Source organism: Polypterus senegalus, chromosome 2 (genome assembly GCF_016835505.1).
Source record: "Polypterus senegalus isolate Bchr_013 chromosome 2, ASM1683550v1, whole genome shotgun sequence".
NCBI lineage: Eukaryota > Metazoa > Chordata > Cladistia > Polypteriformes > Polypteridae > Polypterus > Polypterus senegalus.
In genome coordinates, this window is record NC_053155.1 from 86,842,986 (window position 1) to 86,868,072 (window position 25,087).

General features: G+C 39.0%; 1 protein-coding gene across 1 annotated transcript in view; it reads left to right on the plus strand.

Moving 5' to 3' along the window:
* The window catches only part of casr (calcium-sensing receptor), a 100,295-nt gene that overhangs the window by 51,624 nt on the left and 23,584 nt on the right, over nt 1–25,087 (plus strand). Inside the window, exons 3-4 of the mRNA XM_039746243.1 lie at nt 8,082–8,484; nt 24,372–24,678. Coding sequence (XP_039602177.1) covers nt 8,300–8,484; nt 24,372–24,678 — 492 coding nt within the window. The 5' untranslated portion in view covers nt 8,082–8,299. The remainder of the gene's footprint in view (nt 1–8,081; nt 8,485–24,371; nt 24,679–25,087) is intronic.

Consider the following 25,087-nt stretch of genomic DNA (forward strand, 5'->3'; position numbering starts at 1 on the left):
ATTTTTATACAAAAAGTAGCTCAAAGTGCTTTACATAATGAAGAATAGAAAAATAAAAGACACAGTAAGAAAATAAAATAAGTCAACATTAATTAACATAGAATAAGAGTAAGGTCCATTGGCGAGGGAGGACAGAAAAAACAAGAAAAACTCCAGATGGCTGGAGAAAAAAATAAAATCTGTAGGGATTTCAGACCATTAGACTGCCCAGTCCCCTCTAGGCATTCTACCTAACATAAATGAAACAGTCCTCTTTGGATTTAGGGTTTTCACAGAAGGACTTGATGATGCTGGTCACGTAGACTTCTGGCTTTTAATCCATCCATCATTGTTGGAGCATCATAATGCTTTGAGTAGGTGGTGGTGGCCTGAATAAACTGGAAAAAGAAACAGAAGAGAGAGTAGGGGTCAGTAGGGATTTTAGAGCCACCATGAATAGTTATTATGATAAATTGAATATACAGAGTATCAGGATTAAGTTAAAGTGAAGTTATGAAAAGGCTACGTTAAAATAATGTGTTTTCAGCAGTGTTTTAAAGTGCTCTACTGTATTAGCCTGGCGAATTCCTATTGGCAGGCTATTCCAGATTTTAGGTGGATAGCAGCAGAAGGCCGCCTCACCACTTCTTTTAAATTTTGTTCTTGGAATTCTAAGGAGATACTCATTTGAGGATCTAAGGTTACGATTTGGAATATAAGGTGTCAGACATTTCGATATATAAGATGGGGCGAGATTATTTAAGGCTTTATAAACCATAAGCAGTATTTTAAAGTCAATCCTGAATGACACAGGTAACCAGTGTAGTGACATCAAAACTGGAGAAATGTGCTCGGATTTTCTTTTCCTAGTTAGGATTCTAACAGCTGCATTCTGCACTAGTTGCATACAATACGGGATATGTTACGGAGGTGAAAGTAAAATGTGATTTATGTGGGCGGAATAAGAATGGGAGGAATCAAAAATGACACCAAGATTCTTTGCAGTAGAGGCAGGTCTGATGAGATCACCGTCAAGAGTGATTGAAAAGGAGCTCATTTTATTAAGTTGCACTTTAGTCCCAATTTGCAGAAGTTCAGTTTTGTTGCAGTTTAATTTTAAAGAGTTGTGCTCCATCCAGGTTTTAATTTCACTGAGGCAAGTTGTGAGCTGAGAAAGCTCTGATGAAGTTCCACTTTTTACATTGAAATAGAGTTGAGTATCGTCTGCATAAAAATGATAACCCAGCCCAGAGCTACGAATAATATGGCCAAGGGGAAGCATATAAATACAGAAGAGAAGAGGGCTGAGGAAAGAGCGCTGAGGAACTCCTTGTGTGACTGGCGCTGAGCTGGATCTGCTGTTGCCAAGACTAACAAAGTCTTGCCTATCAGTCAGATAGGACTTGAACCACTGGAGGGCAGTGCCAGAGATACCCAGCATGTTCTCCATTCTGGACAGTAGAATATCATGTCTGACAGTGTCAAATGCTGCACTGAGGTCTAACAGAATTAATATGCTGTTTTGTCCAGAGTCTGCTGCCATAAGCAAATCATTGGTTACCTGTAGCAGAGCAGTTTCACAGCTGTGCTGTGCCCTGAAACCAGACTGAAAGGGTTCCATCAAATTATTAGAAGTTAAGTAGTTGGTGAGTTGGGAGGCTGAAACACGCTCAAAAACTTTTGACAGAAAAGGTAAGTGGGAAATAGGCTGAAAATTGTTAAGACTGTCAGCATCAAGGCCAGACTTTTTTAACATTGGGGTTACAGAAGCGGTTTTAAAAGTGAGCGGCACAGAGCCAATGTCAAGGGGTGTGTTTATTATTGTTGTAACAGTCGGGATTATGGCATGAAGGCAGGATTTAAGTAGTGTGCTGGGGATGGGGTCCAGTACACAAGTAGTCAGCCTCATCTTAGAAAGCAGGTCATTAACAAAAGCAGATGTGACTGGTGAGAACTTAGAGAAGGAGCTGGATGGAGAGGGAAAACAGGATATAAACAGATGATGTATTTATGTTAGTTGAATTATTTAGATCTTTAATTTTGTTACGGAAAAAGTGGAGAAATTTCTCACAGACTTCAGTAGAAGACGTAGTTGGGCCAGATGCGGGTTCAAGTAGTTTATTAACTACAGAGAACAAAACCCTTGTCATGGCCACTTTCTATTATTCTGCCATAGTGGGTGTTCTTGGCAGCAGTTAGTACTTCTCCGAAAGCTCTTTGGTGGTCAGAGAAAGCCTGGGTGTGCACGGTGAGGCCAGTCTTACGTGACATTCTATCAAGGAGTCAGCCTGCTGCTTTCATAGATCGCAATTCTGAGTTATACCAAGGAGCTGAACACTTAAAGGAAACCTCCTCATGTTTTAAAGGAGCTGTTTTATCTAATGCTGAATGAAGAGCTGTGTTATAGTGGTCAACAAGACTATCTAGTGTTGATGGAATAGGTGAAGACAGTTAAAGATCAGAAATGGATCCAGAAAGGATAGAGGGACAGATATTTTTACGGTTTCTATAAGAAATTTGTCATTTACAGGTAAGAGGAAGGAGAGATAATGAGACCGTGAAATGTACTGCTTTATGGTCAGAGTTCCAAATCAGTGCTGTAAATGTTGGCAACAGATAGTCCAGATGTACAGATCAGATCCAATATATGACCACCAGAGTGGGTGGGAAAATCAACATGTTGTGTCAAGTCAAAACAGTCCAGTAAGGATAAGAATTCATTTCTCAGTTTAGATGTGGGAATGTCAATATGGATGTTGAAATCACCAAGAAGGATAACTCTCTGGGAAAAGGAACTTAAGTGGGTTAATAGTTCAGTCAGAACAGATAAGAAGGATACATTGTACTTTGGAGGACAATAAAGAACAATGAGTGAGACAGGACCTGATTCTGTTATTAGTTTAAGAGCCAGAGACTCGAAAGACAATGGACAATCAATTGGGAATCTTTTGATGTTTAAATCCACTCTGACAATTACTACAAGTCCACTGCCTTGTCTTGAGCTGCAAGGCTCTGTGAGGAAAGTGTATCCAGGAGGTGTGGACTCCATGAGAGATGTAAATTCATTCGGTTTTTGCCAAGTCTCCGTTAAACACAGTATGTCAAGTTTGGTGTCAATGATGAATTCTGACAGCACCAACGCCTTGCCATTAAGAGATCTTGAATTAAACAATACAATATTAGTTAATGAGGCTTCTTTTTGCACAGAGCCATGACTGCAGTTTATTTTCACATACTGTAAATTTGGCACACTGACACTTCTATTTCCAGGGCCATGAGTAGGACGGCATATTCCTTAGCAAATGCCACCGGTGATCTTTTCATTCGCAGCCCGGCGGTGGCGGCGACCTGACCCACGATGTACATATTTCGGGCGCCGCAAAATATTGGTGTCTTTTAGGATATTCCAGTCAGACCATTTGCTCTGGACAAACTGTTTAATAGTTTGTCGCAAGAGTATTCTAGCATGATACTGAGCAATGCTTATCTGATAGCAGTGGAGAAGCAGCACAGCACAGTGGAGCCAGTGGGACAGGCGGATGCAGTGGCTGCAATGATCAGTGATAGCAAAGCAGCAGAAAGCATAGCAGGAAGAAGCCACAAACAAGCAACGCTGGATATTACAGGCGTGATCACCCCAGACCCACAAGCCAGGCAGGTATGAACATCAGATCAGTTCTTAGTTATAAAGCACAATAAAATGAATTGAGAACAGCCCTGCATAGCAAATATAATCAAGGAGACAGATCATCCCAGGCTCCTAGATTGTCAGGTACAAAGAAATGTTCGTAGGTCTCGTCCCGTGATCCACAGATTCAGTTGTTCTCAGTCAAAATTAAGTCCATAAAATTTGTAAAAATTCAACCAAATCCATACAATTCAAGTCAGCTGCATCCACAAACTACATATATGTACAATAAAGAAAATAAAATAACCGTAAGAAAGTGCAGGATTAAGTTGAATTTTTCTAAAAGTGTTGTTAACAGGGAGGAGTGACAACAGCATTCGTGCGCCAGCGTCCCCTCCTCTGTGTGATTGTGTGATTATGATGAATACGAGAGAAAGAGAGACGGGGGAAAGAGAAAAAGCCCCTAAGATGCACCCAAGTAAAGGGCAATGCAAGCCCCTCATGGCAGATAATTCTCAAAATCCACTACTGGGAATCTGTGGTGAACAATGAGATCCTTCCATAGGAAATAAATTGAACTAAGCAGAGTTTGACTATCAAAAGCAAAGATTGCTACAAAGTAAAAACAGCAACACAGGCTCAGAGTCAGGAATGAAAAAGGTTAAAACCAAAAGCAAAAAATTTTTAAGAACAAAGAGCATATTTTTTGGACACAAGAATAAACAGGTCTTTCATTTATTAGAAACAAAGGGCAGATGGTTAGTGAGCCACAAAGCCATGTGAACATGCTCCAGTGACTGCACATGCATGCAGGTAGGGCAAGCTGCTGGCATCGTGCGGCATCAAGGCAAACATTTCTAAAATGAGGCTCATTAATGACTGTTATAAATCTTTGTTATGGCCTTCCTGGATTCATTCTGTTTCATTTTTGTAATTTATATATATGGACTTCTTATTGTTTATTTTAACGTTTTATTGGCTTCATCATCATCACAACGGCATTTTTAATAGATGCATTGCTGACATTTTATAATGTTTTTGCATGGCAGTGGTTATGTTATTTATAATTTCTATGCCCAACTCCAGTGAAATTGGGTGGAGGTCACATGACAGTGTGTATCATCTCGTACCACCCATAGAAGATGGTGACACAGCACTTCTGATATAGTAATGTTGGATTCTTTCTGAACAAAAGAAATTTTTGTGTTAGTTAAAGCCAACTACTCAAAGCAGTGTTGTTTTTTCTTTTTGTAATTTATTCCAATTTTGTGCATATGTTTCTTGAACGTATGTTTGTTTTCCCTTCCCTCCCGGTTCATCTTTCAGTATTTCTGTAATTATGTTTATAATTTATTTGATCACCTCTGCCTTCCAAGTGTTCACATCAATTACATCACCAAGATGTCACTAAATAATGGTAAAAAATAAACAACATGTCTCTCCCCATGTCCTGTGTCTTAAAAATGATTCCAAACAAAGGTAGTTTAGCTGGCTTCTACATCTGAAGTGGATTATGCAGTGTTAAAATGGACAAATGGACCGCTCTACCGAGACTTTGTGTGTCTCAGGCTTCACCAAGGCACTCTGTGTGATTCATATAATTACTGGTGTAACCGAGTGTATGTAGGAGAAACACACTACAGTTTCAAGTAAATGTGTAGAAGGGCTAATCATTGTTAACCCATGAAAATGCACTTATTTACAGAGGTACACAGAAAAAAATAAAACTGTTAGCATTTCTGTGTTTTGGACACTTCTGTTTAGGTTAAGGGCTAAATTCAGTTAAACTGAAGAAGGTAGATGTTGTGATGTGAAATTTTGATAAATATTTTGTGTATCTTTATTTGTAACTTAGGCAAAGCAATGTAATATCAGTGTTACATTAGTGAGAAGCATTCATGTTAACCCCCCCACCACTTTTAGGAATGGGTCTCTTTGAATTTTACAATAGGTTTGGGGGGGAAGTGCCTCAAACAAGTTTGGTAAGTGTTTCTCTGCTAAAGACTCTCTCTCAACTCCCACACAAAGCCAGGCTGCCTAACTGCCAAGCTTCACCTTAACATATGGTTTGGGGGGTGTCAGGTGTGAAGATGTTCTATTCCCCCATTGGTCTGAAGTATCACTGTTTGGAAGCCTTTAAGTACCATGATGCCTTATTGGCTCTAGGGGTTGGAGAGAAAACCTAAAATTTGCTCACTCTTACCAAACTGATGAAAGATCATCTCACACACCATGAACTGAAAAGAATAACACAATGAAGAGCACAGCTTGGCAGCCATATTGAGACAGGCATGCGGCCTATTCTGAAGAAAGCTGACCACAAATGATGCCTTAACTAGAGACCTTTTTAAGTAACTAACAAGTCTGTGTGCCACCTGAAACTACACATCACCATTTTATCAGGTTGTATGGTTGCCAGTATTCAAATGTACTTTGCATATTGTTATTATTTATGAATTTTATCAATAACACATTGTTTAAATTGTAACTTAACTCCTGCTTGTCTTTTACTACACCTAACTGCCTGAAGTTATAGATGTAGAAAGGAAGGTGGAGAGAAGTTATATACTATAATAATTTATAAACTGTGGTAAGTGAGTGAGATTTGAGGCATTCTGACAAAGGCTACATAGTAATAATACAAAAGGGGAAAGTAGAGTAAAACATTTCTTTACCAAGACAAAACAGTAGATAATCGGAAAAATGCAAATGAAGGGTTTAAAATGTTGCAAACATTGGGAGAAATAATCTAATTTGCCCAAAACCAGCATATATAATTGATAAATTTTCTTTAAAGAAAGGTACAGATTATAGGGAACAATAATCAATATGGCTCCATTATTCTTTCAGTAACCTACCACCTCAGCCGATAGCAAGGAGGTCCGCTAACTAATTCCAATGGCCCAAAATGATGCTACACATAGGATTTATTTGTATTTGACGGAACACATGTGCAATGTGACACATGCAAGTGCTGAATGGTGTGTTGTGTAGGGTAATGGGCTGAAGTTTGAATCCCAGCTTGTCTCACTCATGCTCTTTTAGGACAAGAGTGAACAATGAAGGGTGATGGCATTGCACTTGCACTCTTGAGAGAACCATGTCTGCTCAGCTCTTGATAAATGGGAAAATCATATCAGAGTAGCTTTTCACTAACGTTTATATGATGATTGACTGGTTATCTTGGATATATTCTACATCTGCACAGTCAAAGACCCAGTCACAGACCAGTAATCTCAGGGACGGCCTCCCCTCCATGATATCTGCTGTTGTGACAATGTGCCAATGAAGAATTCTACCCAGACAGTGTCACTGTAATGAACATCTCCATATGCACATCCATAGGCTATCAGTTAATGAGGGAGAATGTAAAGGAATTGCTGAGCATGGATCAGGAGCAGTTGCAGCCTGCTCATATCAGACTCTAGTCATAGACTGTAGGCAATGGAAACTGAGTGGTGGCACACATTGTAAAGAGTCCAAAGAATGGAATTTAAGATGTTACTAGTTATATCCATGAAGAGTGTCACATGCCTCTGTGATCTGATGGCCAGATCCCTCTTCAGGCAAATCCATCTAGTGGCAATATGTGAATCAGATCAAATCATTTGCTAAATGGATTGCTAATGTTCATCATCATGTTAATAGGATACACTACTATTGCAATTATTCACTCAATTCATCAAAATCCTTTCAACAGTGAGGGTCTACATGAATGCAGGAGACATGTAAGTATTTTGTCTGCCAGACTGTGAGCCTGAACAAACACAGAACACTCCGGATGATTTAAATAGATCCCAATAAACCAATATATCTGTAAAAGTGGCTGTTTTTTATAATGGAATGGAGTTGATAGAGTGATACAGTGGTTTGCTGTGCAGCCTCACAACGTCAGAGTATAGAGTTTTAATCCAGGCCTGGTCAGTGTCGGTGTGGAGTTTGTCCATATCTATGTGCTTATTTTTTTGTCATATTTCAAAGCAATGTGTGTTAGGTTAACTGAGCACCTTTAACTGGCCCATTCTCTGTGTGTGAATAGGCCAAGCGGCTCCGACCTTGTACCCAGTGATGCCAGAATAGGCATTGGCTCACAAGCCACAGAAATGAATGTGGCAGCTAGAAAAAAGAAACAATGGATGATGAAATGTCTATGACACATACTGTTTTCTCAGCAGTGATGAACTTGGGCAGGAGCAGGAATCAAAACTGCATATTATTTTCTCTTCCCCAATACCTATTGAGCTGAAACTTATTGTTTGATATCTCAGTCACTTGATACAACAGGAACTTGAAATACTATGTAAATGAACATCTTTTGTGTTTGTTTGTTCTTCTTTTGTTCATCAATCACTTCCAGCTAGTTAACAGAATATTTTTAGATGGCTTTACGCTGATATTTTGTTTTAAAGTTCTATCAACGATTTTTTTCCCTTTATTTCCTTATCAAAAATATTTACTTTGTTTCTGTTCACAGGATGTTAATAAGAAAATGGGCTCCTTTAGACAAAGAGGCTCAGTAATTTGTGATAAAGTCAACAACTGCTTTGGAAAAGAGAGATAAATAAATATTTTAAGGATCAACTGGACAGCCAGCATGGGTAGAAAAGGCAACACATCAACTGCAGATGAAAGTTGCCCCGGTCCTAAATGTCAGATTTCCTGAGACTGTAGTCGAGGCTGGACTGAAATAAAATGAGGTTTCTCTTCTATCACCTGGTTCTGCTGGTGTTGCCCTGTGCTAGCTCAGCTTATGGGCCCAATCAGAGAGCTCAGAAGAAAGGAGACATTATACTAGGAGGACTGTTTCCAATTCATTTTGGAGTTGCTGCCAAAGACCAAGACTTGTCATCAAGACCAGAGTCAACAGAGTGTGTAAGGTAATCTGCTTTATGATTTTATGTTAAGTGTGAGGCTTCCACATAGAAGTGTGTGGCCATGAATGTTGCATTATTGCCAAGAGAGAAATGTGCAGTTACACCATTGTTGAAGATTGTTACACATGCAAGTGAAAATGATGGTAAAGACAAGGTGGCATTGGTAGGGCACTTGTGAATATTCTGATTCCCAACACTACATTCAGGCTGAACAAGGAAAAATGGAAAATGATCCCATGCTGTAGTAAAGCGTATGGGTCTGACAGAAAGACATCACGCACATGGTGCGAAGCTCATAGTTAATCTCATGTGTGAGATAAAGGATATTTATGGTGAAGCTAATTAAGAAAATGGAATGGAAATTGGAGTGTTGCGGTACAAAACATTTTATAACCAAGAAACGACCTTTCAGTCCATTAAGCATATTTGGTTAGTTAATTGCCAGGTTGTCCCAATATCTTATTTAGACTCTTTCTAAAAATTGCCAGGGCCTGTGGTTCAACTGCATTTGTTTCATACTCCCATGTGTATTTTTTTGGGGGGCATGAGCCTGCTGAGAAATAAGTTCTTTTTACCCCAAACCTAATGCTAGACCACAAACCACCTTACATATCTAAAAACAGTTGACAGATGTAAGTTAGAGAAAAACACACTAAACTAAACTGTAAAACTAATCAATGTATCAGAGACGAAGAGCACAGCATTAACATCATTGCCACAAGAGTCTCTAGTATGACAGAAACATGGCCGAGTCTGCCTTTGATTTCTTAGCTCTTTGGCTGTCAAGAGTGGCTTGGTTTGGAAAACATCCAAAGACTGGATGGCTTAATGACGTCTAACAAGACAACTCTTAGATAAGAAAACATAAATACTCAATAGATACCAGCAACAAGGTTTTGCAGTCTTATCTTCATGAAATGCAACTTATGACATTTGCCGGATAAGTGATACTTTTTAGGTCTGATGCTGTAATTGTGTTTTGTAATTTCCCTCTAGGGAAAACAGTTTACAAAAAAAATCCTTGTTTTGCAGCTTATTCCCAGTTTAAGCCAAAATATTTCATATGTGTTTGTAGATGCAAATATAGAAGTAAATATACACATTTTTTCACAAGCACAAATCACAGTGACATTTTTAGTTATGGAATATATTTCCTGCACATAACACCATGACTTTATTTTCCGGCTTGTATCATAAATGCTCATCCCCCTTAATATCTTCCTGTTCCCTTGATTACATGATTCACTACCTAAAAAGAAGAATTTCAATTATCAATTTAAATTTGCTGGGCTATTTTGAAGACTTGGTTGTTATCTGAAATATCTGTAATATATGTACAAACACTACTGACACACCTTCCATTGAGGAAGCGGAGTCTGGGGACTTGGACGGGCAATCACTCATCATCACTGGTGCTGGGGCTGCTGGGGTAGTTAAAAAAACTCTGTGGCAAGGCCCCAGGGGTGGATGATATTCACCCTAGGTTCCTGAGGGCTCTGGATATTGTTGGGCTGTCATGGCTGATATGCCACTTTAACACTGTGTGGAGGTCAGAGACAGTACTTATGGATTGTCAGACTGGGGTGGTAGTCCCCATCTTTAAGAAAGGGGTCCAGAGGGTGTGTTCCAACTTCAGGGAACCACACTCTTAGCATCGTTAAGAAGGGCTATACCAGGGTTCCGGAAAGGAGGGTCCCGCTGTTGAATTATCCTTTCATACATGAGGATCAATGCGTATTTTGTCCTAGGTTAGCTTTTTACCCTCACCAGGGTTCTGGAGTGTTCATGGGAGTATGCCCAACTAGTCTACATGTGTTTTGTTAACTTTAAGAAGGCAGGAGTATGGGGTACTGAACCTGCTGTTGTGGACTATTAGAACCAGAGCAAAAACTTGGTTCACATTGTCGGCAGTAAGTCAAACCCATTCCTGGTGGCTGACGAACTCCAACATGTCTGTCCTCTGTAACCAATTCTGTTCATAATTTTTCAAACAAGAAGTGGAAGATGTCCAGTTTGGTGACTTCAGGGTGGTATCTCTGCTTTTTGTACATGATGTGGTCTTTTTAGTTTCTTTAGGCTTTGACCTTAGACGTGCACTGGGTGGTTTATAGCCAAACGTGAAGTGGCCAGGTTGATGATCAGCACTTCCAAATCTGAGTTAATGGTAATGGTTCTAAGCCGGAAAAGAGTAGAGTGTCTTCTATAGGTTGGGGATTAGGTGTTGCCTCAAGCAGAAAAGTGTATGTGTCATGGTTTTGTTCACAAGTGAGGGTAGAAGGGAGTGAGAGATTGACAGACGGATTGGAGCAGTGTCCACAGATGTTTTACTGGTCAGTCATGATGAAGAGAGAGCTTAATTGAAAGGCTCAATCTAAGTCCCTATTGTCGCCTATGGTCACAAGCTTTGGTTAGTAAGTGAAAGAATGAGATCACATATACAAGTGGCAGGAAGAACTTTTCTTCACAGAGTGTCTGGAGTCAACCTTAGAGATTGGATGAGGAGCACAGACCTTCAAGAGTACAGCATTTGCTTCTCCGTATTGAAAGTAGCCAATTAAGGTGGTTCGGCCATCTAATTAGGATGCCTGCTGGATGCCTTCCTGGGGAGACCAGGAGGAGAACTTTGGGTAGCCCTAGGTCATACTGAAAAGATTATACATCCCAGCTGGCCTGGGAAGACCTTGGTATTCCCCAGGAGGTGTTGAAGGAGGTGGTGGGGAAAAGGGACATCTTTGCATAGCCTGCTTCACTTATGACCCTGACCCGGATAAGTGGCAGAAAATGGATGGATGGATGTAGGGACATAGACAAGGTGCAGTTTATGGTCACAGTCTGTCAGCCAATATTGAAGCTGTACAAAAGAGAGCTATTATCACTTGCTGTTTAAGTAATGACTACAAAAAAAAAGGCACAGGGCATTTTAAAATTTATTAAATGTGCTGACTTCCATCTTTAAGAGAATGTATGTTTTCAAATGGTTATCAACATCTTACATACTCAATGACCATGAGTGCACAAGGTAATCTGCAGGGCCTGTGATTTTCAGAAATGTATGTAAGTAATTGTACTGTAGTTTAGTACTTACAGGTATAAAACCTGCTGATATGGTATTTAAAACAGAAAGATGTTATATAGAAAACATTGCTTATTTGTTTCTAAAACAAGTTTTTAAAAGTTCAAAGCACAATAAGATATTTTGGTGAGCAAACGCTTAAAAACTATGAAGCACGTCATGAATATGAGAATTTCCTGCAGTGTCTTCTTATTGCTACAGTTAAAGTGTCCAACTGTACGACTAATATGTGGTGTGCAACAGAAAAACATGTTCGCTCCAGTTTTAAAGATAGTTTATACCATGAATGAAATTTATTAATTTCATTTTTAGAATTTACTTATTCTCTTAGGAATATATGCAAAAATTGTTGATTTATTTGATGAGCACAGGATTACAGGTGGTCAGAGCCAATTTCAGCATCATCCAGCACAAGCCAGAAGCCATTCCTGGATGGGGAGACAAGTACATCATTGGACATACTGTATTATTTTATGTATTTCAGACTCATGGCTAAGTCTCCTGTCAACCTAGAACACCTGAGTTACAAGTTAGTGCAAAAATGGCTTTAGATGGCGCAACACCAACATTTGGGTTTTTGATGAATGGCTGATCTTAGCTGTTAGTCCCACTAAAGTTTATACTTTTACTGTGAAACCGCCAGGACATAAAAATATGATATTGTCACCTCAAATCAGACTGATATTGCACTGTAATCTTTCATCTAGCTATGTGACAGAAAATAAGGCAATGAAGCAACAGCCAATTGCCAAGAAAGTGGTGGTTAACTTCTTGAAAAACTTGAAGCAAGCCAAATGAAATATTATGTGTGTCACTGCTGGGTTTAGAACAGAAGAGAGGGGAATCCATTCAAAATGTGTAGGATCTGTTAGTCATTGTTTTAAAATTACCCATTAACTAAAATTAGATTTTACTTGACTATAGAAAGGAAGTAAGATTTCTACCAAAAAAAGGAAAAATATCAAGGGAGGATGTAGAAAAAGCAAGAAAGCCCAGAGAGGCAAGCCAATCAGGTGGACTTTGAGTTTTAGTTTGAAGATTTCATTCTTTAGTACTCATCTGAATTTGCCCAGTACAGGATTGAGAAATGCTTTCCAGATCTTTATGCACATTAGTATGAATGCATTTGATGTTAGATGTTTATCCAGAAGAGAATTGCATTTTGTTGGCTACCCTATCTGCAGCATGTAAGATTAGTATTGTAAACACACTAAACGTTTAATAGAATGAGTGTGGATGAAATTTGTGACTTGATTCCCTGCTTTGTACCCATTTATGTCATTCCTCAGATGGAAAAAACAAGTTCATAAAATTAATATATGGGAAATCACTAGAGAGGTTATCTATATCTGGATGATCTTTTGGAGGTTGATTTGTTCCAGTAGGTTGTCAGATTGATATACTGTATTACCAAACTAGCTGTGCTACCTGTCTAAGATGGGATGGAGGTTAAGTAATTAGCGTAGACCTCAGCATATTCAGCATTAACATTTGCAGTGCACCATTTATTGGAATGCATGTAGTAATAACATTTATTATATTAGTCATTCCAACAGATGGCGCATCACAAAGTATTGTACTGTAGTAATAAAATGCATTACTACAAATGTTTGTGATGCCTCATCTTTTGGAATGACAAATGTAATGCATGTTATTACTACAAATGTTAGTGATGTTCCATGATGTTAATACTAAAGTCAAACCTCTACATTCAAAAAACTGAAATTAACCTCTTCTTTCAGTACTCATTAGGAGTTCATGATTAAGCAGCTAAGATGGATCCAGCCATTCATTTTCTGACTCTTGCGTTACTGAATTGCAGGTAACCTGTCCCAGCAGCACTGGAACAAGTCAGGAGCTGACCCTGAATAGATCAAAAGTTCTTGGGGTATGCTCAAAAATATCCCCCAGCACATTAATAAAAGTCCAATAGAGACCTCAAGTTAACCTAACAGAATGTACTTGGAAAAGGGAAGAATGTAAGAATTGTAATTATCACCAGGAGAACACCGGCATGAAAATAAGAGAAGCCATGCAGATTCCTGTCTGACAGAGCTATCTTACTATGATCTCATAGAAAAATTAAAAGAAATGCAAATTAAAAAGAGGTTTAAATGACAACTCCTTAAAGCCGATTTTAGACAAATATATGAAAACATACATTACACGTTACAGCAATATGGAATTCATTATTTCTCAGTGGGACAGAACTGTGGTAATTCTCAATTTAGATACTGTCTGTATGGAGACTGGATGATCATCCTTCTTTGAATTTCTTTAGGTACTCAAGTGTCCTTACGTATCCTAAAGTCTCTTATTATAGGTTAATTGTCAGTTCAGAACTAGCTTGTTGTTAGTGCTGGTATGCATACAAAGGTGTCATAAAATTGACTGGCAACTTGTCTAAGATTGATCCCAGCCTTCTTAAACATTAGAACAGTTGTGACAAGAGCTTTTTATTTTGCAACCAATTCTGTTGGCAATGGTTTTGCATTATGTTAGTAAAGATAATAAAATTGGCTATGCTTAGCAGTGTGGATCTGATGAAAATGCAGTCTCACTCCTCTTTGTTACACCTTTCCCTAAGAAAAGCAGATTGAGAAATGGGGATGACTGTAAGAGGAAACAGAAACTGAAGCCAAAGTCAAAACCAGAGATTGCTCATATCATTCATCACTATTGAAACACTAATCAAAGAATTGTAGTAAAGAGACAAAACAAACAGAAAGAGTTATTTTAAAGTACAAGAGTTAAACCTACATGTATGACATATTGTTTTTTGAGGATATCCACACACTTGAAAAAACTAAGTGTCAGATGCGCTGCTTTAATATTGTCATGTTGACTGCATTAATTACAGTATTCCTGGAGATGTGCTCTGTAGAAACTATGTTATACCAATGGCAACTCAATATGGTGGCATCCATTATTAAACAAAAATTGTGACAGAAACACCATACTTACTGTATTTTTATTACTAACTATCCATCCATCCATTATCCAACCTGCTATATCCTAACTACAGGGTCACGGGGGTCTGCTTGAGCCAATCCCAGCCAACGCAGGGGGCACACACACACCAAGCACACACTAGGGACAATTTAGGATTACCAATGCACCTAACCTGCATGTCTTTGGAGTGTGGGAGGAAACCGGAGTACCTGGAGGAAACCCACAGAGACACGGGGAGAACATGCAAACTCCATGCAGGGAGGACCTGGGAAGTGAACCTGGGTCTCCTAACTGTGAGGCAGCAGTGCTACCCACTGCACCACCGTGCCGCCCCTTATTACTAACTAAAGACAATAATAATGGAATCTGAAACAGACGATCAGGAAATATTAAAGCAAACAGAATCATATCACTCTTGACGTCTCATTTTCACTTTTGGCCTTGAATACAGCACAGTAGAAGTCTCTGTAGCACAAGCAGATTCAGTCTGTTTTTAGACTCGCTAACACGCCTGAATAGAATTTCTATTGAATGGGCTCTGTTTGTTTGTCGGTTTGTTTTCGAGGGGACCACCATTTCTGTTTTTTATCTAGTCACTATGATGCTGCGTGGTAGACAGAATGTTATTGCACCCATGTTATAAAAGATGGTTGTGTCGGAACTTTTTACTTAAATAATGAGAAACTTAGCAAGAAACATTATAGTTCTTGAGGAATTAATTTCTAAAGGAAAATTCTGCTTTTTACTTCTGTTCATTTTTGATTTGCAGTTTAGCTTTAATCCTTAAATTCTGCTTTGTAACCTGATCTATTTTGTATTACTGACCCCTTGCTTTGTTTTACTATACTTTTGAACTTTCCTTTAAATTTTGCTGCTCATAAATGTTTGCTCATATCACTAACATATTTTTGATCTAAATGGATGTGGCAGCTATACATTATGGAACGCAACTCAATTTCTGAACAATTCTCTTCACCAAACTTATAGCTGACTTAATTTAAATATTTGACTTGACTTTAAATATTGGTTAAAACCAAGTGTTTCTGCTACTATTAAAAATGCCCACTGCATGCAGCACAACATTTATCATTGTAATAAAATACAAAAATCCCAAACTGTAATGTTAAGCTTGAGGTAAAAGGAAAGGGGCAGTTGACTGGAGATCATTAGCTAGATGCTTACAGTATATAAACAATTTGGTATCCTTATGACCCTCTCCTGACTTTTGTCTTGATCTAATTAGCTCAACATTAACTTGCGTTTTAGTATAGTTAAAATCAATTTTTAAACTTCAAGTATAATTAAAATCAATTTCAGATCTTAGGACACACACTTTCAAACTTTTCAAAATTAAAAGCATTGATTTTTCCTTGGTTAAAACAAGAAGGTGGCACAGTATTCCATTAAGAGCTATACTTGAAATGGTGAGATTGCAGGAGACCTGCCATTGCCTGCGTCACATGAATTCTAAGATAATATTCGCAGTAGCAATAGGCTTAAGGCAATAACCTACCCCGAGTAGGTGGTCACAGTATTAATGCATTGTACGCGTTAATCTCTATATATATAAAATCCAACGTCTGTCTGTCTGTCTGTCTGCTTTTCATTAGAGAACTAGCAAAATACCTGCGCTTCGCAGCGGAGAAGTAGTGTGTTAAAGAAGCAATGAAAAAGAAAAGGAAACATTTTGAAAATAACGTAACATGATTGTCAATGTAATTGTTTTGTCACTGTTGTGAGTGATGAGTGTTGCATATATATATATATATATATATATATATATATATATATATATATAAATATATATATATATATAAATATATATATATATATTTACACACACACACAAACATATATATATACATATCTATACATATACACATATATATACACACAAATACATATATATATATATACATACACACACACATATATAAACATATATATACATATACATACATATCTACATATATACACACACAGCTATTTCAGATCAGTGCAATACGCTGTTTGTTAAAACGGATGACACCCGCTCTTACGCAAGTCTGCGTGGATATTATGAACTATCTATTTGTTCAAGTTCTATTTAAATTTTAAATAGAAGGAATTTTTATTTAGTCGACAGAAATATCTTTGGTAGGAATGGTAAAAACAGACAGGAATATTATTCCTGAATAAATCAACTCAAACCTTAAACAACTTACAATATTTTGCTCTCCATAAAAATATATCCTGTCTAAATTATACAAGTTAGAAATAAAGTAAACATTAAAAGAACAAACATTCAAATTTCTTTACTCTTATGTAATTTTATATTTTATAAAAAATAAACTTAGATTTTAAATATCCCAAAAGATTTTGCTCTCCATAAAAATATATCCTGTCAAAATTATACAAATTCAAATATGAACATGCTGCATAACAAAACCTGGAAATATAAATAAAATGTGTTCCTTTCAGCAATAACAAATCAAATCATTCAGTTGTCTTTGCTCATATGTCATTTTAGAGCTGGACGCCTGGCATCTTTTTTTGGCAACAGGTTCGTTTCTGTTTGGTGTGAGGTTCTGTGTTGTGGAGATTCTCAGGATGGATTGCAGGTGCTCATCAGTGAGGCGACTCCTGTGTGCTGTTTTGTTAGTCTTTATCACTGAGAAGAGCTTCTCACACAGATATGTGCTACCAAACATGCACAAGGTTCGAGCCGCATGTAGACGGACTTTTTGTTCTTCAAAGTCACCAAAGCGCCGTGCAAACTCAGTGCGCTCAGTTTATCAGCAAAGTGCGATTTGGGAACACCGTAGTGACGACTTGGTTTAACATTACTTGGCAACAGGGAAAGTGGGGCAAGTGGTTGTGTCTCCCATAAAAGCAGCTCAATTGAAATCACTTTGTGATTGTGCACGGGTAAAAACGTCCGCTGAAGTGTCAGATTCTTATTTAATTCTTCTGCTTTCTGTATCTTCTGCATTGCATTCAGGTCTTTCAGGTTACCCTGATGTTTTGTTTTATAGTGCCGTCTTAGATTAAATTCTGTAATTACAGCCACATTAGCTCCACAAATGAGACACACGGGTTCAGTAAACATATACTCAGCCTCCCATCGGTTTTTAAAGGCTCTATTTTCAGAATCAACTTTTCTCTTCAGCATCGTGTGAGCTAGCTTCGCAATAACTTGCAGCATCATAAGGTAGACTTGATTAACGCGGTAAGTGTTCGGCAAGGCAGCTGAAGCGCTGCATTATGGGATCTGTAGTTTATTGTGTTACCAGCGCTTCATATACCCGGCTTTAATAACAATAATACAGTATATAAAATGATCTCGGGCGGATATAATTACGCCGGGCGGATGTGGCCCCGGCCCTTGAGTTTGACACATATGGACTAAATAGAACTTGAAAAGATATATTTTTTCAAATGTGATCGCAATTCAGATAGAGTTGACGCGCACTACAGCCTGCATGCCTCAATAAGTCATCCTCCCTCGCTCTTACTTTTTTACCGTTCATCTAATGAATACACTGAGTATGGCTTTACCAAAACAATCATTGATGGCGAATAAAGTATCCATTATTCGAGTATGTAGATCGGGTTATATATATATACATATATATATATACCCGCGTATCGCAGCGGAGAAGTAGTGTGTTAAAAAAGCTAGAAAAAGAAAAGGGAACATTTTAAAAATAACGTAACATGACTGTCAATATACAGTATTTGTTTTGTGAGTGTTACTGTCATCAAGGATTTGATTATCATTATTGCTTTCAATCAGGTTCGTATTTGTAGGATGTGTTGTGTTCAAGTTACATTCCGTGTTTGTCAATCGCTGTAAAGATGACAGGTTTCATTCATCGATTCGTTTCTTACTGCATCAATAAACAGCTCGCCTTCTTCTTTATCTGAGACCTGACACACTGCATGCACGGGTTTTTTTTACACTGTCTTCCTTTAGCGGGACATTGACTTTTTCCAACGTGTGCTTTGTTTCCGCAGTAGTTGGATTTATGAATATGCTTGTATGTATGAGACGCTTCATATTTTTTGCTGCCTTTTCAATTGTGTAATTCGGTTTTGTTCAGCTCTTTGGAACTGTTGCTTTTATCTGTGCACTGCGTCAGTTCACGTGAGCCACTCGGTGTACATGCATCGAAGGTTCCCAGCTGTGCTGGTGCCATCTCGTGCTATGTCCATGGCTGTATTTAATGTTACCTTAGTCCTGGCACTTAAAACTTTCTCTCGCAGTTTCGCTGAGTTTGTGTCAAACACCACCCTGACCATCTCATCTTCCTCTCCATAAGCACAGTCCTTCACCCGTGAATATTTACCCGTGGCAGTTTGCTATTGGATTGCCGCTGACGGACGGCCTTATATGGGCAGGCACTAAATTACAAACGCCAGCGGCAGCCTGTCTATGAACTTAATTTAAAGTGTAGGTTTACATCGTGCTTTGTTTCCGAAGTAGCAGAACTCATCAATATGGTTGTATATGTCACTCGCTCGCTTCTTATTGTTTCGCTGCCTTCTCAATTATATAATGCATGTTTTCTTCAGCGCTTTTTTGAGGTCTTCCTGGTTTTCTATGTACTGCGTGATGATGTCACACGAAACTCCGCCCCCACGGCGTTGAAGCTCATCTCCATTACAGTAAATGGAGAAAAACTGCTTCCAGTTATGACCATTACGCGTAGAATTTCGATATAAAACCTGCCCAACTTTTGTAAGGAAGCTGTAAGGAATGAACCTGCCAAATTTCAGCCTTCCACCCACACGGGAAGTTGGAGAATTAGTGATGAGTCAGTGAGTGAGTGAGTGAGTGAGTGAGGGCTTTGCCTTTTATTAGTATAGATAGATTACTTAACAGATTTAGATCAGTTTTTTTTCTATAATTTGCTTGAACATTCCAGTTGATTTTGTGACTTCTCTCATTGCACTATGTATCATAGTTCACTTGCAGTACCGATTTATTTGCATGAATCTGAGAGAAAGAGGCTGCGGGCCAAGAGGAGTGAGGCGGACCTCTTCTCACTCATGTGCCTGCCTTGGGGTGTGTACCTTACCTCTGCTTAGCAAATGAGAGAACTACTTTATTGATTTAAATCGATTTTTTTTCTGTAATTTGATTTTGTGACTTCTCTCATCACACTAAGAATCATAGTTCGCTTGCAGGAGCGAAATATTCGCACTCATCCGAGACAGAGGCTGCAGGCCGATGGGGGTAGGAAGCAGGGCAGAGCAGTTCTCACTCACATGCCAGCCTCCGTTCGAGTCAGTGTACTTCTGCATTTTGGAGTGTACCTTGCCTCCGCTTAGCTAGCGGTACTTGTTTGTTTATGGATTTTTTAAGTTTTTACTGTTTCACTACTACATGGGTGGAGCTGCAGGGGATAACTAGTCATGAATAAATGTAAAGGTTTATATAATGCACTGAAAGATGAACATTTTTTATTATGTGGCAGTCCAAAAGAATACATCATTAGCTATGACTGTCCAGTGGCAAATTAAGAACATCATCAAGTTTGTAAAGTTAGTGTGGTTATCTGATTATATGATTTATATTACTTTGTATTTATATGTCCACAACTACAGATTCCTGGTTTTCTTGGCAAATCCCCAGGCAATCTGAAGTCAGCTGAGACATACAGTATAATCCTTTCAATGTGTCCAGGGTCTGCCTAAGGGTCTCTGCCCAGTAGGACAGCTCTGGGAGGGGACCTTACGCATGCCATAACCACCACAACTATTTTTTTCAGTCTGGAGGAGCAGCGACTCTACTCTTTGGCTCTCCCAAATTGATCAGCTTCTCACCCCATCATGAAGTGTCAGCCCAGCCAACCTGCGAATGAACAACATTTCCGCTGCTTGTACTCACAACCTCATTCTTTCAGTCATTGCCCACAGCTCATGACCTTAGGCAAGGACAGTGTAGTAGATTGACCAGTAAACTGAGAGTTTTGTCTTTAGACTGCGCTCCCTCTTCATCACCACGAACTGGTACAGCAACCACAGAACAGCTAGTGCCGCCCCAATCCACTTTTTGATCTCACATTCCCTTTTCCCATCACTCATGAAGAAGATCCCAAGATATTCATCCACTTAGGGCAGTTTTTCTCGTATACGAAGTATAGGGAAAGTATTGGAATCCTCCAAAAATTCCAATTCAAGATTTTCCTGAGTCGAAAAATACCATTTCTGGAATTATATCTGTATGTTTGTGTGTGCTGCGGTTGGCTGGTGCCCTGCCCTGGGTTTGTTCCTGCCTTGCAAACTATGTTGGCTGGGATTGGCTCCAGCAGACCCCCGTGACCCTGTGTTAAGATATAGCGGGTTGGACAATGACTGACTGACTGTCTGTCTGTGTGTGTGTGTGTGTGTGTGTGTGTGTGTGCATGTGTGTGTAAACACCATAACTTGAGTACGCTTTCACTTAGGTCAACCAAATTTTGCACACAAGTATTAGGTACAAGACGTAGATTTCTATCAACTTTTGGGATATTTCCGCTAATCGGAAGTAGAACTTTTACTCATGCAGCTGTAGAGTCTGATTTATTCAACTTTACTTTTATAATAATTCTTCAATACAGTGGAACTGAAGCAATTTCCCCCATAGGATTGTATGTAAATACAATTAATCCATTCCAGACCGCACGAACTGTATGTAAATATATATTTTTTAAAGATTTTTAAACACAAATATAGTTAGTTATACGATAGAATGCACATCTAATAGTAAACTAAATGTAAAAACATTGAATAACACCGAGAAAACCTTGAACAACAGAGAAAACTAACATTGCAAGAGTTTGCGCTATAGCCTTATGACCCGATCGCTGTACAGTAAACACTTTTTTTAAAATGAGTTTTAAGCATAGGGAAAAAAAGGAACATTTGAAAAAAGAGAAAAGTAACATTGCAACAATTCACGCTACGAAGTGAAAAATTTACTTTTGAAAAATCCGTAATACAAAAACCATAAACCACCAAGAAAACTAACCTTGCATGAGTCGAGTTCTGGCATGAAGTGAGGAGGAACTGGGTGGAGAGGAGGTTACAGTTTTGAGGGAGAGTTCAGCTCCGCGATGGAGGGATGTTTTCCTTCAGGTGTTTTCTCTGTTGTGATTTCTTGGGTTTCTGGTGTTTTCAGCTGTTTAGCTGGTGGATCAGTGTGATCAGTTTTTCACAAATTCTTTCACAGCTTCAGCGTCGGAACTAGCAGCCACTTCATGCCTTACCACACTATGAATGCCACTTCTTTTGCGAAACTTTTCAAACCATCCTCTACTGGCTTTAAATTCCTCACTTTTGGCACTCGTAGAAGGATAGTTTTGCAGCAAATCGCAATGAATCTTCCTGGCTTTCTCGCATAACATCACCTTGCTTACGCTATCCCCTGCAAGTTGCTTCTCGTTCAGCCACACTAGCAACAGTTTTTCCACCTCTTCCAGCACTTGAGGCCTCTGCCTGGTTAATGCTGTAACTCCTTTTGCAACATCAGCTGCTTTAATAGATTCTTTCTGCTTTAGAATAGTCGAAATCGTAGATTTTGACTTCTTGTACTCGGCGGCAAGATCAGTAACACGAACGCCACGCTCAAACTTTTCAATAATTTCTTTCTTCTCACCACTCTTCACTTGCTTAGAAGCCATGGTTAACTGCAAAAGCACACGAAATACTGTAGCGCACAAAGAGATCACAGGTAAAGCACGCACGTCTGACTGAGAACAATGAATAGGGAGCGGCTCAACACATGCTTAAATACAGTAATCGGCGAGTACGAACAGGAAGGGAAATGGAATAGAGCACAAAGAGTTCACAGTAAAAGCACGCAAGCACATGCAAGCACGCACGTCTGACCGAGAACAATGCAACACGTGCGGAAATCATCGGTGCGCACAAACTGAAAAGGAAACTGGCTTGTTCGTATACCGAGTGTGTGGGTGTGAACCGAGGCAAAAGTTTGGCGAACTTTTTGGTTGTAAAAAGTTCCACTGAGACACTGTATATTATTAACTAGCAAAATACCCGCGCTTCGCAGCGGCGAAGTACTGCCTTAAAATTTTTATTAAGAAGAAAATTAAACCTTTTTAAACTGAGGGAAAATATGCCAATAATTATTTAAGGATCTCTTTGTATACCACATTGTGAGTTCGGCACTTTGGTTGTAATTTGACCAAGCTGTACGCTGAGCTTACTCTTGAGCATGCAACGCATTGCTTCAATTACGACGGTATTTGCAGGACTTGTGTTGAAGTGACATTCGGCAACTGTCAAGTGTTGTAAGCATACAACCGGTTTCATCAATAACTTCACATCCAGCTTTTGAGAGTTTAAACATCCATAAACATCAAAGTGTCCACTACTGAAATCGTCACCTGTGAATCTAAGATGTTTAGGAGGCATCGGTGGTTGTCGAAAGGTGTAAAATATTTGGCCATTTCAGTACACTTAAAAGCGACAACCGATCAATTCAGCGGAAGCCATCAACTCCCATGCAGAACCATAGGTGAAGGGCTTAAGCATTTCACTCTTATAGTGCTCCTGTGTAGTATAATTATCTCTTGCACCGTCATCAGTCCACACCTTGAACCTGTTCCAGTCATTCAATACATAAGACACAATGTTCATCCGGATATCAAGAGTGAGCCTGATATGGCCGTGCAATATGTAAAAAAAGAAAAGGTAGGTGCCAAATGGAAACCACTCGGTAAGTGACAGTTCTTTGATCGATGGTGATCACCTCTATAGACATGTTAATGGGGGTACGGTAAGAATAATAAAGGAAATGGGTACCTGAACAATGTAAAGTAAGTCAAAAATACATACACAATAACTATAATCGTAATAAACGAACAATAAAACAGTGGAGAAGCCGTGGATTAAATAAAAAGGCTGTAGTTATCAGCAGGGAGACGTGAATCCTGTGGTGAAGCAAGGAAGGGAATGTAGAGACCAGAGCGACGGATATATGCATATTATATAGGCAGGCAGCCAACAACGTGGGAGGCGTTGAGATGGGGGACCCAACGCCGCCTCACACGGTGACCGAGCTGCAGGCTATGAACATATATATGTACATAAGTAGGATTCAGTTAGCGTTGGGAACCCGCGTACCAAATTTCTTGAAGATGGGCCCATAAGTAACAAAGACCATTGTAAGGTTCAATATGGCGGCCGACAGTGGCATCATACCACCGAAATAAGTGCACGTACATTGGTTTCGGTTAGCGCGGGAAGCCGCCTACCAAATTTCGTGAAGATGGGGCCATGAATAAAAAAGTTCAACGTGGCAGACATTGTTGACTGTTATGACCGTTACATGTAGAATTTCGAAATGAAACCTGCTTAACTTTTGTAAGTAAGCTGTAAGGAATGAGCCTGCCAAATTTCAGCCTTCTACCTACACAGGAAGTTGGAGAATTAGTGATGAGTGAGTGAGTGAGTGAGTGAATGAGTCAGTCAGTCAGTCAGTTAGTCAGTCAGTGAGGGCTTTGCCTTTTGTTAGTATAGATTTGATTTGATTTGTTGTTCATGGTTCTTTATTGTACATAATATAATCATATAATCATCAATATAATCATTATCTTGCGGCTTACTCCTCAAATATCCATCCCCATATCTGAGTATACGAGAAAAAGTCTAGGGGAGACCACTCCCGATATTTTACTTAAAGTATTAAAATGTTTGTTTTATTGGAAAGTTTCATTCATTGTTAATTTCTATTGTGCTAGTGATAGAATAAGGAAATTGAAATAAAGTAAGGGACAACAGAAGTTATCATGAGTGCAGGAGTACTTGAAGCACATGTACATGCATGTCCTATAACTAACCCTTGCCCTTTCTTCTTTGTGAATTTGTGTTTCTGTAGGTATAACTTCCGTGGGTTTCGCTGGCTACAGGCAATGATATTTGCAATTGAAGAAATAAATAACAGTAGCACCCTCTTGCCCAACATCACACTAGGATACAGAATATTTGACACCTGCAATACTGTGTCTAAAGCACTTGAGGCCACGCTGAGTTTCGTGGCTCAAAACAAGATTGACTCTCTGAACCTGGATGAGTTCTGTAACTGCTCTGATCATATCCCATCCACCATTGCAGTAGTGGGGGCGACTGGATCAGGAATTTCTACTGCTGTGGCTAATTTGCTGGGACTGTTCTACATACCACAGGTAAAATCATTGTTTTCTCAATACATGCCTGATTCCCAGGCAAAGGTACATCCTAGTCAACTAAAGACATTGTAATTTTGTCAAGGAGACTACAAAAAACTCTGAATGATCACAGATGATTTACACCCCCATTTACCATAATGCCACAAATATATTCACCTGCCTCTAATTAGGTCTGCACAGTTTGTATATAGAACCAAGAATTCACTTGTATCTCCATTATATGTTGCAACATTAGGATCTAGAAGGCATATATGCAAAACACTTATCAATCCATCAGTGCATCCACCCACTTTCTGAATTATATCCAAGATCTCCAACCTGATAATAGACTATATGGACAAAAGTATTGGGACCCAGACCATTATACCAACAGGGAAGTTAATGACATTGTATTCAAATACATAGA